General features: G+C 48.1%; 1 protein-coding gene across 1 annotated transcript in view; it reads left to right on the plus strand.

The window, feature by feature from the left end:
- Positions 1 to 16,648, plus strand: part of IGDCC3 (immunoglobulin superfamily DCC subclass member 3) — a 97,348-nt gene that overhangs the window by 60,335 nt on the left and 20,365 nt on the right. Inside the window, 2 exon segments of the mRNA XM_018069837.3 lie at positions 4,529 to 4,666; positions 11,813 to 11,971. Of these exon segments, the coding sequence (XP_017925326.3) occupies positions 4,529 to 4,666; positions 11,813 to 11,971 (297 nt within the window).

Genomic DNA, 16,648 nt, shown 5'->3' on the forward strand with positions numbered 1-16,648 from the left:
AGGACAGCTTCCTTCTCCTGGATGTCAGGGCACTTGGGGGGTACCTTCAGGGAAGATAAAAGTGCCAAAGAAGTAGTCACTGCAAATTGTGGCTGTGTCCTGCTGGCAGGGTGAGCTCTGAGATACAGGACTCCAAGTCAGAACCCCCCTAAGATTCTGGGTACCCACTGTGCTCCCCTGTGACAACAGTGGTGACACATCCGTGGCTCTCCAGTGGGAGACATTCCAAATTCCCTGTGGAAATGTAGATTACATCTTTGGAGATAAGAGGCAAGGGAAATCTGCACAGGACTGGTTGGGTGTGTACTTCTCTTTGAGCTTGTTTTATGTGCAGCAAAAGGTCTTTCCCTCGAGCTGCAATCCTCCTGTCCATCAGATACACATAATTGCTGATACCCAGGCTTGTCAGCCTACAGTCACATCTCACAGCTCCCCATCACCCTCCAAAACGCTGCCTGGCCAGTGGTTCTGGAGCAGAGACTTAACACCTCTACTGAGTGTCGGATGAGCCTCTGCCAGCAGTGAAAAAGCTGCATGTGTGAAATGGGGTGAAGCTGAGGGAAGAGTGATGCTGTGTGTATCAACTCTGACGGGCAAAGAAAGCAGGTTAACTGGTTCTGAAAGACCTGGGAGCTTTTGGTGCCTGTTACTTATCTGTTTTCTTGATCTATTTGAACAGTAGCCACGTGGAGGGAAAAAAGAACAGTAAATTATCGACGTGGTGAAGTTCTTTGTGTCAGTTTACTGGCCTGAGTTATTATTTCTCGCAGGGCAGAAAGCATTAGTTGTTCTCATCTGACCATCCCTCATTTCAGATGGATATTTTCCAGGTTTCCTGTCTGTGAAACATTTGTGGTTTTTTTCTCTTCCTTAAAGCAGTTGGATGATGGATACAGGCACCATGTATAAGTGTCTGTTGAAGGGTTTGGATCATGCTTCAATGCCTGCATGTCAGCAAAGCTGCTGTAATGGGACATTTGCATGAAAAACCCGTTGCAGTGGGTTAAACCTCCATGGAAAAGGTTTGTGCTCTGCAGTGTTTGCTAAGAGCACACAAATATCTGTTAGACCAGGGCAGCAGGTATGTGTTAGCATGTGAACCCCAGGCTTTGGCACAGCAGCAGAGACTGTGGTGAACCACAGAGGTGGCACAGAGACGTTGTTTCACTGGTGTGGGTGTTGTGTCAGTAAATACTGAGCTAATGTAAGGGGTGCTGTGCATGTGGAGTTTGGCATGGTGGGATAAACCAGTACTCTTGCAAATCTTTGTGTCACCTCCCACTTGTGTCACGGGGTGAAGGGAATGGTTCTCTCTACTCTTCATCACGGCAGGAGGACTCTCTCTTTTCCTAACAGGGCAGCAACTTCAACCATTGCTTTGCCCAGAGAGAAACACTAAGTCTGCCTGCCTGGGGTTTCCAACCAAGCCCTGACTGGGGAGAGAGGAGGGAGAGGATGAAGATGGGCTCTGGAAGGCTGTGTGCCCTGCAGGGCACTGCCACACCCTGGTTGGAGAGGAAGAGGAGGGTGGCTGCCTGTGGGGGATGAAGGAGCCTGCTCGAAGTGCTTTCCCTCTTCTCCCTGGTTGCAGGGCTGCTGGCAGCAAGCGATGTGGGGATGTCTTCCAGTCCTGCTGATTGATTATTTTCAAGTGCCTGCTTAGCAGAGCTGCTCCCGAGGGGCTGCCTGCCTCTCTGTGCTGACACCTTCCCAGTGTGAGCTGCATCCCTCTCTGCTGCTGTCCTTTTGATCAAGATCTGGCAGGCGACGCTTCCGTCCCTGCTGGAGTGCCTGTCACTGCTGGCGGTGCCGGGGACCTCCCAGTCCTCACCTCGATTGCTGCTGGTGGAGTCCCTGGGGACCACGGGCATCATTAGAGCCTTTTTCCCTTTCAGAATAAATCCCCCCTGGGCTGCCCTGACCCCTGTTGTGCTCCAGCAGCGCTCCTCTGCCACGAGTCCCTCATTTTGTCACTCCTTCCTCCCCAACCCTGCATCAAAGGGCTGTTCTGGTTGTAGAAGGAAACCTCCTCCTTGATGGTGGGGCATGGTCGGCCCCTGTGCATGGTGCTGATGTCTGACTGCAGCATCCCTGCTGGATCACTGTCCCATCTGCCCCTGGAACTGGCACTGTCATAGGCATTGGGCTCAGCAGCAAAGCTACAGAATCATTCCATGGCCTTTGCAGGAGAAGGTGAGCAGCAGTGCCACTTCCAGAGCTGGGCAGGGTTTGCCCAGACTCAGGGAGCTGAGCCCACACCCCAAAACCTGAATGTCTGCTTAGGACTCAGAGTATAAATCAGAGTGAGATTATTAAAACACTTTATTGTCAGAATAGTGTGTTTTATAAATTCTTCTTTGATCTCAGCTCCCGTTTGCTGATATTCTTGGGTGACCTTGGACAATTCATTTCATTTCTCTGTGTTTTGAAATATTGAAATCGCTATATAATACGCTGATAATACCGTATTATTCTAAGCGTGAACATTTAGTATTGTGATTTAGAACAATAAATCTACATGGGTTTTAAAGGCACTCTGAGGTACTGAGGGGAAGGTATTGTTTTTCGGATCTCTCGGGGTTAACCAGCCGGTCATATGAATTTATTGTGCATTCTGGTTCTCATCAAAAAATCTGCATTTTATGGCTTGCAGTGAAATGCATTTAGTGAGAAAGTCAGCTCTTAAGTCACACTGACACGGTGATTTTTCTTGGATTTTGCCCATTTACACACGAGCTCGGAGTCACTTTATCGCTCCCTGTTTAGCTCCTGTAGGAACAATTAACAGACGAGGTGCTCTGATCCATGTTTGCCCTTGGACCACTGTGAAATCCCCCTGCTACACCCTGAGCTGCTGAGAAATGATAACACTCGGAAGTGCAGGAAGAAAAGAATGTTTTTCTTGGAGAAAAGCCCCTGCAGATATTTTTTGGTGGATCACTTCTCTTTAACAAGCTTTTTGGACATTGGAAAGTCCACGGAGAGGAGTCAGTGTGGGATGATCCCTACGGCAGAGCCCAGTCAGGGGCTGTGCTCCCCAGCCCTCCCTGTTCCCCTCTCCTGCTCGGGGGCACACGACCAGCACAAGTATTTCTCTCCACAGGTGTACAGAGCTTTCTTGCCAGCAGCAGCTGTCAGATTGATGGAATTCCTTAAACACTGCTTGACCTCAGCATTTCTGGAGTGTAACCCAGCTCTCATCGGAGATGGGGAGAAAGACTAATGCACAGGTTTTCAGTGTTCCTGTTTGCTGATGGAGAACTGAGAATATCCATTGGTTTTCCTGCTCTTGTGCTCCCAACAAATGGGAGTAAAGGCTGCAGGGACATTTGGCCCAGGGATAAGGCACTTTTTAAGGACTCAGAAGATTTGGGTTCAGCTGTGGTATTCCTGACACAGGATGGTGGTTTTGTCCCATTCTCTTGTCCTGTCTAGTGAAAAGTCCTGTGCCTGGATTTTATTTTATTATAAATCTGGGCATCATCTTGTGTGATGGGTTTCATTCTTGGTTGCTGCCACTTGGTGCTACTGTAGTGCAAATAAATGATTAGTCATTGTGTTGTGAGCAGTGAATGTGTCACAGTTAGAGGAATGGGATGCATCCTCTCCCTGCAGGAAAATGGCAGGGAAATAACAGCCCCATGGGCTGCAATCATCAGAGGAGCATCACCTCTCAAAAAGATCCTCAGCAGGAGTCAGGGACTGGCACCTCCATCACTCTGTGTCCCAGGACAGGGCTTTTGGAGCAAATGACAGCCAGCAGCAAGAGAGGCTGCTCACAGAGACAGATTTAGGCATTGTGGACTGCATGGATTACTTTATGGCTTGAGATGCTGAAAGATAAAGCAATTCTTTCATTTATTTGCATTCCTGCTGTCCTGTATCTTGTGTCCTCCCTATATACCATGGTTTTCCTGCACATCTGCTCTCTGCAGTTCACAGTGCAGTACCTTCTTTACTCTGCTGATATCCCTGTGTTAACAGGGCTGTTTGTGGCTGGTCAGTTGGCTCAGGGGTTTCCCCAGGAATATCAATGCACACTTAAAACATGTTCAGACTGTCATGCAAACATCGTGCTCCTTTTGTTTCAGGTGCATCTCAAATTTATTGAGGATTACACCAGCCACATCATTTACAGTTCTAGAGTGGTTTGGGTTGGAAAGGACCTTAAAGATAATCTTGTTCCAGCCCCCTGTCATGGGCAGGGACACCTTCCACTATCCCAGGTTGCTCCAACCCCCATCCAATCTGGCCTTGGACGCATCCAGGGGTGGGGCAGCCACAGCTTCTCTGGGCAGCTTGTGCCAGTGCCTCACCACCTTCACAGCAAAGAATTTCTAATGTATATCTAACCTAAATTTCCCCTCTTTCAATTTGATCCCATTACTCCTTGTCCTTTCACTGCACTTCCTGATGGAAGAGGATGTGTGCTTAGAAGAGATGTACTTAAAGGATGCGTGAAGTCCTCTATGTTTCCTTTAAACAAGAGATAATCAGATGCCTTTTAACAATGATTCTGTCCTTGCAGGCTCCCACTCCACTGTTTACAAGGACCCCATGATTCTCGTGGGGCCGGAGAACCTCACGCTGACAGTGCACCAGACCGCTGTGCTGGAGTGCATCGCCACGGGCAACCCCCGGCCCATCGTCTCCTGGAGCCGCCTCGGTAAGCCCTGGGGTCGCTGGGATTTCCTCCTGCTCCTCCTCCCCAGAGCCATCATGTGGGAAATAGGTAGATGCCACTGACTATTTTATACAACAAGCGATTCACCCTCTCCCTTCCCGCTAAAGCTAATTGTAGGCTTGAAGTGCTTTTTATCCTCATGTCTACACTGGTTTTTCTCTCTGCCAAGATCCTGTTTTCAGCTGTTACAGAAGTGGGTTGGTTAAACCTGTAAATGTTTCTTGAAAGGTGATAATTTTATCTTTTCTCAAGTGACAGCATCTTCTGCTGCTGCATCAAAAACATCACCACTGTTGGCCTAGAGAAGCAAAATCATACACAAACACATATTTCACGTAAAAAGAGACTTGAAAGAAACTTGCTACCTGTTCAGGGAGTTTTAAAACCATTTTGAGGGAAAGAGAGTGTTTAAAGTAGTGTGTCTGAAGCTCTGAAAAAAACAAATGCTTGCTGCTGGGGTCCGTGATATGTTTTTAAATCAGTGTGGAAACCAGAGATAGCGTCAGATGGCATCATGCAAACGATGAAGAGCAAAGGGCTGTGTTTCTCCAAGGGTTGTTTTAGGTTCTAACTTTGTGATAATAGCTTGGAACCTATTTTGCTCAGAGCAGCACTTCCATTGCCCTACAGAAACCTGTGCTGAGCAAAGAACTGATGGATTTTGCTTTATCTTCCAGAGCTTGTAACTCTGCCTGTGCGCGCGGTATTGGGTTGGGTTCACTTAGTGTTTCCCAAGCCCTTGTGGTCCACAAGTGATGTTGTTTTTGGGATGCTCATCTCCCCTTGTTCCCCAAGGTGGCTGTGAAGCACGAACAGGGTAATTCTGTCTTGTGCTGCTGTGCTGGATGTGGGACTTCACCTCTGTGGCTCTCCAAGGGCCAGGGTCCAGCTCATGGGCAGGGTGACTTCCCACTCCAGACTTGCCTGACAGGGAATGAGGACATGTATCCAGAATCAATTGCATGATTTTTCTGTGTTTGCCCTCCTGCTTGCATCCTCTGATGGCATGTAAAATCAGCCTGTCTCTGCCACTAGCTGCTTTTTTTGCCTCTGGAGCCATAAGTATCAGATTGATGCTGTTTTAAAGATTCCCCAGACACGCTGTATCACTGGTTTGGTTCTCTTGGACACAAGGCAGCTCTACGTTAGCGCTCAACTATAATAAACTACTTTATAATTGCCTTAATTATAAGTGCTTATTACCTTCTTCAAAACACTTGTCTCCATAGAGCAGTGCAATAATGAAGATGTAATAGCACCGTGCGATGTTTGTCTGGATGGTCTGAGCTCAGCCTTGCCTTCCACCAAAAATAAATACCCACTCCACGCAGCACTGGGGCAGAATGAGAGCTACTGAATGGGAAACAGATCCTGTTATTTTCCCTCCCCTTCAGCAGGAATGGTTCCTGTCCAAAGCATCACGAGGTCTTGTTAATATGACACAGATCTCGACAGTGATGTGGCACATGAACAGGCTCTCTGATGACTCGGTGGGTTTGTCATCTCTTTGTAGCCATTTCGGAAGCGCTTTCATGTCTCTGTGTCTGTGTGATCAGGAGGACGGAGAGGGGTTTATTCTGGACAGGGAGATCCTAAGAGTATCTGTCATCTCTGGCTTCCTCCCATGGGGAGGTCTTCCTGAAGTTCCTCCTACAGAGCCGGTTTAGCTCTAGATAACCAGTTAATTGCACAGAATCGTTAGGGTTGGAAGAGATCTCTGGAGATCACCTAGTCCAAGCCCCCTGCCAAGACAGGAATTTACTCAGCTTAGGAAAAAACCCACTTTTAATCCGTTCCCAGGATTAAAAAAATCCATGGCCACGAAGTCTTAGAGAGATGCAGCTGATTTAGCAATAGACCTGACTTAATTTAAACCAAAAAAGTCAATTCTATGTGAACACCTTTCTTACCTGGTCAAAGTAAAGAAGAGCTGTGGCATTGCCATTGTGCTGGGCTTTGCACAGGGCACGCTGCTGTTTTGGAGTCTCTCTCTGATCTCCTTTGCTCACAGTTTTGACATTGTGGCATTTCTGTCAAAAAGGAGCAAAAGAACAATTTTGCTTTCACAGCTTTCTGGTACAGGGGAAAGCAAGCCATAAACACCATTTGCACTTTTTGCTTTGGCTTTGCTAAAAAACCTGGCTGGTTTTCAGTGGGAAAGGCAGCTATATTTTGCTTGAAGGGAATCATTCAAATTCTGGGCCAGTTTTTGAGTGTCACACAATCAATTTTGAATTTAATTTCCTTGGGAATATGTTGTAGCCCCCTGACCACAAACAGAATTCCTGTGTCTTGCCGTGCATGAAATGTCAACATTCGTTAGAGAGCAGGCTCTGAGAAAGATGTAAAATCATTAAGGGTTTGTTCAGGGAAGATAGGGCTTTTCCTTTCAGAGCTAAGCACTTCAGGCTTGGACCTGTATGTGTGCACAAATGAATATCCTGGGCACTTACTGCAAAGCCTTTTGAATGAACGACGATTTTAATGTATCCTTACCCTTTAACTGACAGGCCACTGAGCTGGCCTCCATAAAAGGTACCAAGGCAGAATAATAAACTATTTAGAGAGATATAGAAAAGTGAGGCGAGAAAGAAAGGACAGTGATTATCTGATAGCGTTATACAGAAGTTGTCAGAAAGGGCCGCACAATGGGAAGGAAATTACTAAAGAGGGAGCCATTCAAGAAGTAAACTATACAACAATTGTAGGAGCCAATTAATTGGTAACTTATTGGACACAGAAGCTTGCAATAGATGGCTGACTGGTTGACAGGAGCACCGTTCCCGTAAGTGTTTAGAAATAATAGAGTAAATTTCACCACTTCACACACTGAATAGTCAACTGTTGCAATGTACTCTAAATATGCTAATCCACAGTGCCCAGTGTCCGCCTGAGCAGGAGACCCATGTGTCTAAAAAGTGGAAGGCTACTATGACACAATACAAAGAATTCACAAAAGACCTAAATGATCAACATTAGAAAGTTGTTACTTTCTTTCTACTTGCTACTTATCAAAGAAAGGCGTTGGCGTTGTTGCATATTCATATCGCCTGGCACGTTTTAAGGGGGCTCTGTAATTGGTGCCGGTGTGCCAATCACCCGGCTAGCAGGCGGAGAATGGGCTCCAGAAAGCATCACATACACCTTGGAAAAATAAATAATGCGGCTCCCAAACCGCAGGCGTCTTTCATCCAGACTCCATCCCACCAGGGAACATGGAAGTACCTAAAGGAAGGCCTGGAGAGGGAGATTTTGCAAGGGTGTGTGGTGATAGGACAAGGGAGAATGGCTTTAAGCTGAAAGAGAGTAGATTTATTTTGGATATCAGGAAGAAATTCTTCCCTCTGAGGGCGGGGAGGGCCTGGCACAGGTTGCCCAGAGAAGCTGTGGCTGCCCCTGGATCCCTGGAAGTGTCCAAAGCCAGGTTGGACAGGGCTCGGAGCAACCTGGGATAGTGGAAGGTGTCCCTGCCCATGGCAGAGAGGTTGGAACTGGATGGTCTTTAAGGTCCCTTCCAACCCAAACCATTTTATGATTCTGTGAAGTCTCTGCTAGGCTGTAGTTGGAACATCTTTTGCAAGCATCTCCCATTTGGAGAATGGTCTCCTTTATTGGGGTCTGTCTGCTCTTCCCAACAGCTGAACCTCCCCCTTCTGTCCTCATCAACTGAGCATCGACAGAGAGAATCTGTGTGACATTTCCACACAGACTGGCTTTTTTTCAGCCCTCAAATTTTCTGCTTTTGACTTCATAAAAAGAAGTAGAAGGTCACGTTAAATGAGCAGTGGTTTCAAGCCTTCATGGGTCCCGAGAGCTTTGGGAACTGAGCGAGTGTTAGCTTTTGCAGTCTTTCAGCTCTCCTCCATGGAGACATGACTTGGTGATGGCAAGTGATGCTGGGATTCACAGGGTTGGGGTTGGTTGATCCAAGCCACTCTTCAGGTCTCTGTGGAAAGAAAACAGGGTTAAAATAAATAACAACCTTTGCAAAGCAGGTGTGAGATTAAGTCCCTCAGCACAGCAGTTCTGCAAAGTGCTGAGCTTTCAGGATGCAAGGAATTTCTTGGGTAAACACTCTGTATTATTTATATGTGTTGTCACTGTTGCTAAGTTGGACTAGATATTAGCTGAAGACTTTCTAACTGACTGCAGGACAGCTCAGGCTGAGTGAGGCACAGTAGAGTGAGAAGGATGGAGTAGGCTGGGAAAGTAGAAGTATTTCTGCAGAAGCCTTTTCAGTGCTCTTTGGAAGGGAGGAGTTGAGTGAGAGGTGTCTGGGATGATCTGGCAGTGATCTTTGCTGGCTGTTAGAGGTGGTCACACTCTCTGACCCAAATGGCAGATCCCTGAGGTTTCTGAGCTTGGAGAGCTTTGTCCTCCAGGGAAATGAAAGATTCTTGGTTTACAGGAGATGTTTCTTCAGACCACCACACCTCTAGTTAATAGCTGGAGCTAGAGAGAGAACTGAGGACATACTAATGCTGGTATTTGGACTGTGGGGAGTACCTGCTGCAGGCTGGGTCTTTGCATGCTTAATTTATGGAGCACGTTATAAATAATACAGTAAAACTACTGACATTCAAGTCACATTTCTGTGGTATTTGTCAAGGCAATGATGTGATGAAGGATCCAGGTACGACCACTTTGCATCTTTCACTGGTGTCATCCCTCCCTCAAGAGAGAGATTTGATTTTTATGCCTATTGTAAATACAGACTTCCAAAAGGTCTAATTTAAAAGATGAAATCAAGTTCAATTTGAATTTAATTCAGACCTCTCTACACTTCAGTTCAAGTGCTGGTTGGAAGGAATGGTTCCTTGTTACTGCTCATTAAATGTGGGACAGGTCATGTTTTACTCTCCTATTAATGACTGAGCCATTTACTGCAGCAGTGGCTTGGCCAGCTATGTGATCATGTAATCATTTAATGGCATTGTTTTTCTCTCTCTAAAAGACCTGGGCTTTTTTCTTTGCAATGCAAATAATGAAGGGGTCTGGCATTGCCTTCCTAATGAAGCAAGGAAGCCTTTAAGTTTTGAAATTTCCTGAAAAGCAATATGTAAAGAGCGTGGCATGAGATGGATTTGGGAAGTGCTTTGTAGCTCTCTGTCCATGCTTTGCTGGTGTTTCCTAATGTGATATTGCTGTTAATCCAAAATGAGCTCCCTTGCTTTTGTGGTTGTATTGGGTTTGCATGGCAAGGTTTTGGTAGTGTGAAGGTTAGAGGGGTGGCTTCTATGAGAAGGTGCTGGAAGCTTCCCCCGTATCCAATGGAGCTAATGTCGACTGGCTCCCAGATGGATCTGCCACTGGCCAAGCTACCAGTGACAGGGGTAGTGCCTCTGGGAGAACAGATTTAAGAAGGGGAAAAAACCCAAAAACTGTGCATTTGCAGCTGGAGAGAGGAGTGAGAATATATGAGAGGAACAGCCCTGCAGACCCCAAGGTCAGTGAGGAAGGAGGGGCAGGAGGTGCTCCTGGCTCTGGAGCAGATTCCTGTGCAGCCCATGGTGAGGCAGCTGTGCCCCTGCAGCCCATGGAGTTCCACAGGGGAGCAGAGATCCACCTGCAGCCCATGGAGGACCCCAGACTGGAGCAGGTGGATGCCCAAAGGAGTCTATGACCCCCTGGGAAGCCCACACTGGAGCAGGGTCCTGGCAGGGCCTGTGGAGAGAGGAGCACCCATTGGCCGAGGCTTGCGAGGTGGTGACCTGTGCTGCCCTCACTGATGCTGCAGGGACATGACTCTCTGTCCCATCACCTGCCTTTCCATGAGGACCCAAGCACTGGCTGGGCAGCAGGTTACAAAGTGGCATTTCTTGGTTGATGGTTGGTTTGTCCTTCTCCTTGAGCACTGCTTTGCCTTCATCTTTTCCCAGTCTATTCCAGAACCTGTTGGTTATGAATGGCCCAAATCCTCATAATACTCTTTATTATGCAAAGCATGATATTACATCTAAAACGTGGTTGCAGGATAACTTTTAACTAGCCCTGCATGCTGTCTGTGTTGGAGCATGAAGCTCAGGGCAAGATTATGGCACATTCCAACAGAGCTTCCAGGAGGAATTTTTCAGATGAATTTTTCCTTCTACTAACCACAACTTTGAAGCACAAGACACAGATTTTTCTGCTGTAACAGAGCACACAAGTGTGGCTCTTGGGATGGTCAGGTGGGGACATCACCCGGGCTGGTTCTTGCTTCTCCCATTTCTGTAGGTTCTCCATGAGCAAACTTGAGTTAAGAACTGAATTCCCATTTCCCATCTGATGAAAGTGTGCTCCCTTAAGCTGCTCCTCCAGTAAAATTCCTCCCCTTGCCCTCTGCTCAGACACCCTGACACGTGCTAGGCCTGATTTAGAGCTGCCTTTGTCAGACAGTGCCTTAAAACACAAATCAATGAAACAATAAAAAGCAATAGCCTGATACTAATGAAACACGTTGTAATTAGAGCTGGCTGGGAATTTTCCAGAGAAAACAAGCTTTATTGGAAAAAAAAGTGAATTCCATGATACTGAACTATGTCACATGCCTCAGATCCATCATTCAGGATGGAGGCAGCCCTTTCCAATTTCCCTTCCAAGCCAAAGCATCTGAGGAGATGTAACCACCAGCTCAGAGTCTGGCTCCTTGGCCCTGAGCTGCTGTATGCTCAAGGGGTAAAGAGTTGAAAATCCAGTCTTCATGTATTTTTCAAGGCCACAAAAAATCTGTCAAGGGTTAGCAGGCAAAAAAGTGTCACTTCTGGTCAGGAAGTCCCCAGGTCATAAATTGCTGATGACTAGGAGAGTGCATCAGGGAAGCACTGCTGCAGGCTCACTGGACTTCTTCTTGGAGCCTTTCCATTGGAAACAGGCTGTTGAGCTGGTTGGATCCTTGTCAGTCTAATATAAGAACCCAGGCAATGGCTTGCAGAAGCTGAGATGATTTACCTTGGTTTAGCCTCCTTATTGAACTGTGTCCTGCAAAGAGCATCAACTGAATCCCACTGACCTTACTTGATAAATCCCAGTAACAGAACATGGCACCACTCCGTAAGTGCCTGGACTGGATCTCACTGAGGGCTCTGTCCTGGGGAACCTCACACAAAGGTCCAGCATGTGACTGTTGTCCTTCTCCCCTCCTTTCAGATGGTCGCCCAATTGGTGTGGAGGGGATCCAGGTGCTGGGGACAGGAAACCTCATGATCTCAGACCTCACCGTGCAGCACTCTGGAATCTACGTGTGCGCCGCCAACAAACCCGGCACCCGCGTGCGCAGGACGGCCCAGGGCAGCCTCGTGGTACAAGGTGAGCAAACCCTCCTCACGGCCCCTGGGCACTGTCATGGGGTGGGTTGGACAGCTGGTGACTGCACTCCTCTGATGGTACCAGACACGTGGTTTCCCAAGTGGGTGGGTGTGTCTGTGTCCCACACAGGTGAGTAGCAACCAGGTATCATTCTATTGTGGCCTCAGCTGCAAGAGTTGCAGTGGTTTCCCACCCCATCACAGGCATTTATTTGGCTTAGCAGACTTCAGTTTTTTGTTGTTAATATACTTTTACATCTCAGCAGGAAGCACAGGCTGAATTAACCAACCAAATTTGTCTCATGGTCCTTAGTGATACAAGGACATGGTCACTGTTCTCATATTGGACACCTCTGAGTGACAGATACCACTCCTGCAGAGATATCCAGCAGTAGATACCACTCATGGAGTATTGCTCTCCAACTGAAACAGCACCATTAAGTCTAAAACCATTTCCAAAAAGTCTGCAGGACTGTTTTCTTCAGCAGTAGATACTGTGTCTGAGCCTGTTGCTGTGACCTGAGTGAAGCACCCTTTGGGGCCATGCCCATGGATTGCAGGTTTCTCCTCTATCCACAGCAACTGTCCTGAAATGCTAAAGGACAGTTCAGCCCAGAGTAGAGATCAGCACTGAAGAAACCACACAAATCCCCTCCACATGCTCCGTGCAACCAGTCTCCATGGTGAGGGGAGCCAGGCAAGTATTTGAGAAGGCAAACCCAGCTGGCAGCGAGCTCTGAATGGCAGCAATCCGCCCCTGATTACAGGCACTCACCTCCTCTTCAAGCTCGTCCACTTAAAGCATCTCGTGCTCTCATCAGTTCACTCATTAACTATTGACTGATGATATCCTGAATCTAAAATTACACACCTCCTGCTGGAGCTGCTAATTGAACCTTTCATGCTGGTGATGGGCAAAGTGCCCTGCTCCAGCCCCGATGCTCACCTGACAGATCCCAGGAGCTGGTGGTGATCCAGCCAGCCAGGGAGGAGCAATGTAGAAAGGGTGCTTTACAGGGTTGCTCATGCCCCCTGAGCCCCAGGTGCTGATCAGACATGAGAGGAGGTGAAAACTCTGGATTTCTGGGTGAGCAGAGCAACCAGAGGGCCTCCCAGCTGGCACGACTATGAGTCTTCTTATTAATAAACACCAACCCAGGCATGAAGAGCAAGTTTGCTGTAGATAAAACCCTTTGGAGCTGCTACAGGACAGCTCTGCACATGGACGTGTAGCAGAGGCTTCCTAAGCCCAAATGCCAAGCTGATGTCCAGGAGGAAGGGAGGCAGAGCCAAAAGAAGGTACTTGGAAAATCTATGAAATTTTAAAAATACAGCTATTGAATACTGTTGACTGCTCCTGTTAGCAACTGAATAAGATGGTGAAATGTAACACAGCTTCTCATTGCTACACATCAGTAGCTTTTTGGAGAGTTGAACATCACTTCCTGGTGCTGGAGTTCAGCTAGGGTAGAATTACTATGTATTTTTGTCCAGGGAACCAAGATGAGAATTTGTCCCCAAAATGTTGATCACAGGCTGTTGGAGCCCAGCCTTGCTGTGGGGGAGGGATGCTCTTGCGTTCAGCATCAGCAGAGAAGTTGGCAGTGGTGTGGAGGAGTGTGGCCAGTGTGTCCTTGGTGTAGCCCTTAGACATGAGCTGCAGTGTCCAGGACCCCAACCTGCGTTGCCCATCCTTAAAATGCTTCATGTTTTTTGGGGGACTGTTGTTGCCCAGGCAGGGTAATGGCAGACCCTGGCCAGGCAACTGAGCTCATCCCAGGTTTGCTCACCCTCCCTCTGGAAGCAGCTTTTCCTTCCTGTGCATCTCATTTTGCCTGAATTTTCCAGCTGAGAGGTACAAATGATTGCTGTTCAGGTTTGTCTGGGAAGAAAACAGCGATAATGACTGACATGGGAGACTGTGGGTTTTATCTTTGTCAAGATGTCAGCGATGCAAATTACATCCGCAAAGAGAAGAAAAGCAAAGAGCGGGCTATCAAAAGCCTGGTTGGAGAGGAAGTTAGCACAGGGCTAGGACAATACAGCGTCCTCAAAGCACGCCAGGCCAGGTACTTGCTGCCTTTATTCAGGGGCCCTTGAAGTGCCCGGAGGCACAAATTAACTTGCCCCTCGCCTTTTGAAGGAGGCACGTTTTATAGGTGGGAAACGCGGGGAGAAAGGGCGATGTTTCCTGTTGTAAGGGGAGAAGCTGGCGGGAAGCTGGGGCTGAGACCGTGTCCTCCCTCCTGCTGCCAGCAGTGGTCCTTGTCCCATCACAGCAGCTGCATGAGCAGAGGTGTCCCAGCGCAGGGCTCTGCTCTTCCTCCTGCAGTAATGTCCTTTCCCAATGCAGGCTTTCCTTCAGATCATCTAACGCCATCTTATTATCTTCCTGGGAATTCCTCCTCCCTCCAGAGGAGAAGGCGTCAATCCCCCGCTCCCTCCCTCCCTGCCCTCCCCTGGCCATTTAGGCTCCTTTGATCTCTTTTGTAAGGTTCTCACACAAGAAAGTTTCCATTTTCCCTTCAGATCCCGGCGCAGCCATTTGAATATTGCTTTGTGCCGAGCTGCCAGTGAAAGTCTCACGGGGGGAGTTGTGGAAGGGCCGAATGCGGCGCCGGCTGAAGCGGAGGGTGTGTGTGCATGTGGGGCGAGGGAAGAGCAGGCTTCGGTGGAAAGGGAAAAAAATATATCAAAGCGCTTTCCCTCTACCTCCTGTGCAATCTTTTGTGCTTTATTATGTGTTTGGTGTCATAACAAACTGATGGGCTGTGAATGGCCAGATGGTCACCAGTGTTCTCCACTCCACGCTTCATTTCCTCCTGAAAGCTATGCAGAAAAATGAGATCCCATCTCATAAATGAGGGCCCATCTTAAGGACATGGGTTTGAAGGCTCTGCTGACAATGACTGCCTTGTTTGCCTTGCTTTCTGCTGGCAGGACCGGGCAGTGCTCCTTGGTCCAGCAGATCCGGCCACCGCTGCGCTTCCTGATGTTTCTTCCATCGTTCTTGCTCACTGGCATCATGAGCCATGGCTGGGGGGGGTGGAATTCAGAAGCAGATGTATTGCAGTTGCTGTGGCTTAGGCTTGGCTCTGTACTTGGTTTGTCCTTTGAGTTTAGCCCTAAGTTCATGCTGCAAACTAGTTTCAGTATGTGCTGCTTGAGTCAGTGTCCCCCATGGACAGTTCCCTCAGTTCTCTTCCTGACCACATTTTCCTTCTCAAAAAGAGCCACCATCTAGGGACAGGTGGGTACTCAAATCTTGTCCATCAGGATGCTGGAGTAAGATGGGGTGTCTGAGCCCTCTGGAGCACTCTCCCAGGACTACACCAGTAGGTGATGTGGGAACATATCCCACTGCTGTGGAGCTCCAGCCTGCACCTTGCTGGGACAAGAATGTCATGAGGGCTGAAGGACAGCCTCCATGACAGCCTTCATGAGTGGTCTCTGCCTATTTTCCAGGGAACATGAGCACAGGTTCCATTTTTGGCCCTTGCAGTCCCATCACTGCTACTTACATCACTCACATAAGCATCTGGGCATCCTCTGTAGTCAATAGAGAGAAGCCAAGTGAGCAGCAGTTGTCTTAAATCTCCTGTCACTGGTTGCTATGCTTGACTGACTTCCCTGTTGACCTGCCTTCTGCTTGATGCCCTTATTGTAGGTGCCACTAGCCTAATTTATGAGGTTTTGTTGTTTCCATGTTATTCTTCCTTCTCCTTACCTCAGCCTCCCTCCCTCCCCCCCTGCCACAGGCTACTTGAGAATTATTGACCCTTCATACTGAGGTGCAGTATGGATCCGTTTGGCACTGGAGCATTGTCTCCATGCTCTCTAATCCTTAGGCTCTTCTCAGTGACCTGTCAGTGCTCCCTGATCCTTGGGACCTTCTCTGAGCCATCAGGTGCTGCAATAAGCAGCAACCTCATGGCAAGGAGAGTGAAGCTCCCTGGTGTCTTGGGGGATACACTGGTGTCCCTGCTGACATGAGATGTCCCCAGAGAGAGGGAGCCCATCTGGGTCTCCCGTTTCAAGCCGCTGTGACAGTGCATCTCCATTGCTATCACAGTTTGCTGAGCACAGTAAAAGCTATTGAATCACTTCGTTAATGATTCTGGTGATGGTTTGAAGCGTTATTGCTTTTGGATACCAATGTCACGCCTTTAAATATTCATTACAACTGCATGATCCCCTCCCTCCCATTAAGTCTTGAATAATCAATGCTCTGGTTTCTTCATACTTCACAAGCCAGGGCTGGATCCTGCCCACTCCTCCTTGCCAGATGTGAATCCTCTGCTCTTAACAGTGATCTCCATTAGTACCTTTGTTAAGATCTTGGTGGAGGGCTGAGAATCTTCCTCTGGCTGCCTGCAATGGCCTTTTGGCATTTAGTGTGGAAGAGGAAGAGGGGTTCAGGCCACTGCATGTCCATGCAGGGTGGGATGAGCCCTGACAAGATGCTCTATTAATTATGAATGACGAGGGCTGGGGGCCTGGCAGCAGGCAGGGCTTGGCTCCAGGCAGGGCTGGCAGCAGGCAGAGCTTGGCTTCTGCTCCCTTTCCACTAATCCAGGGACAGAGATGGCAAATTCTTGGTTCCTGTTGAAATTGTTTGGAAGGATAGGGAGAGGACTCGGGAAGAGGAGAGCAGACATTCTTCTGACCAGGAAAGGAG

This window comes from Manacus vitellinus, unplaced genomic scaffold, assembly GCF_001715985.3.
Source record: "Manacus vitellinus isolate BGI_N305 unplaced genomic scaffold, ASM171598v3 scaffold_16_pilon, whole genome shotgun sequence".
In the NCBI taxonomy this organism is placed as follows: domain Eukaryota; kingdom Metazoa; phylum Chordata; class Aves; order Passeriformes; family Pipridae; genus Manacus; species Manacus vitellinus.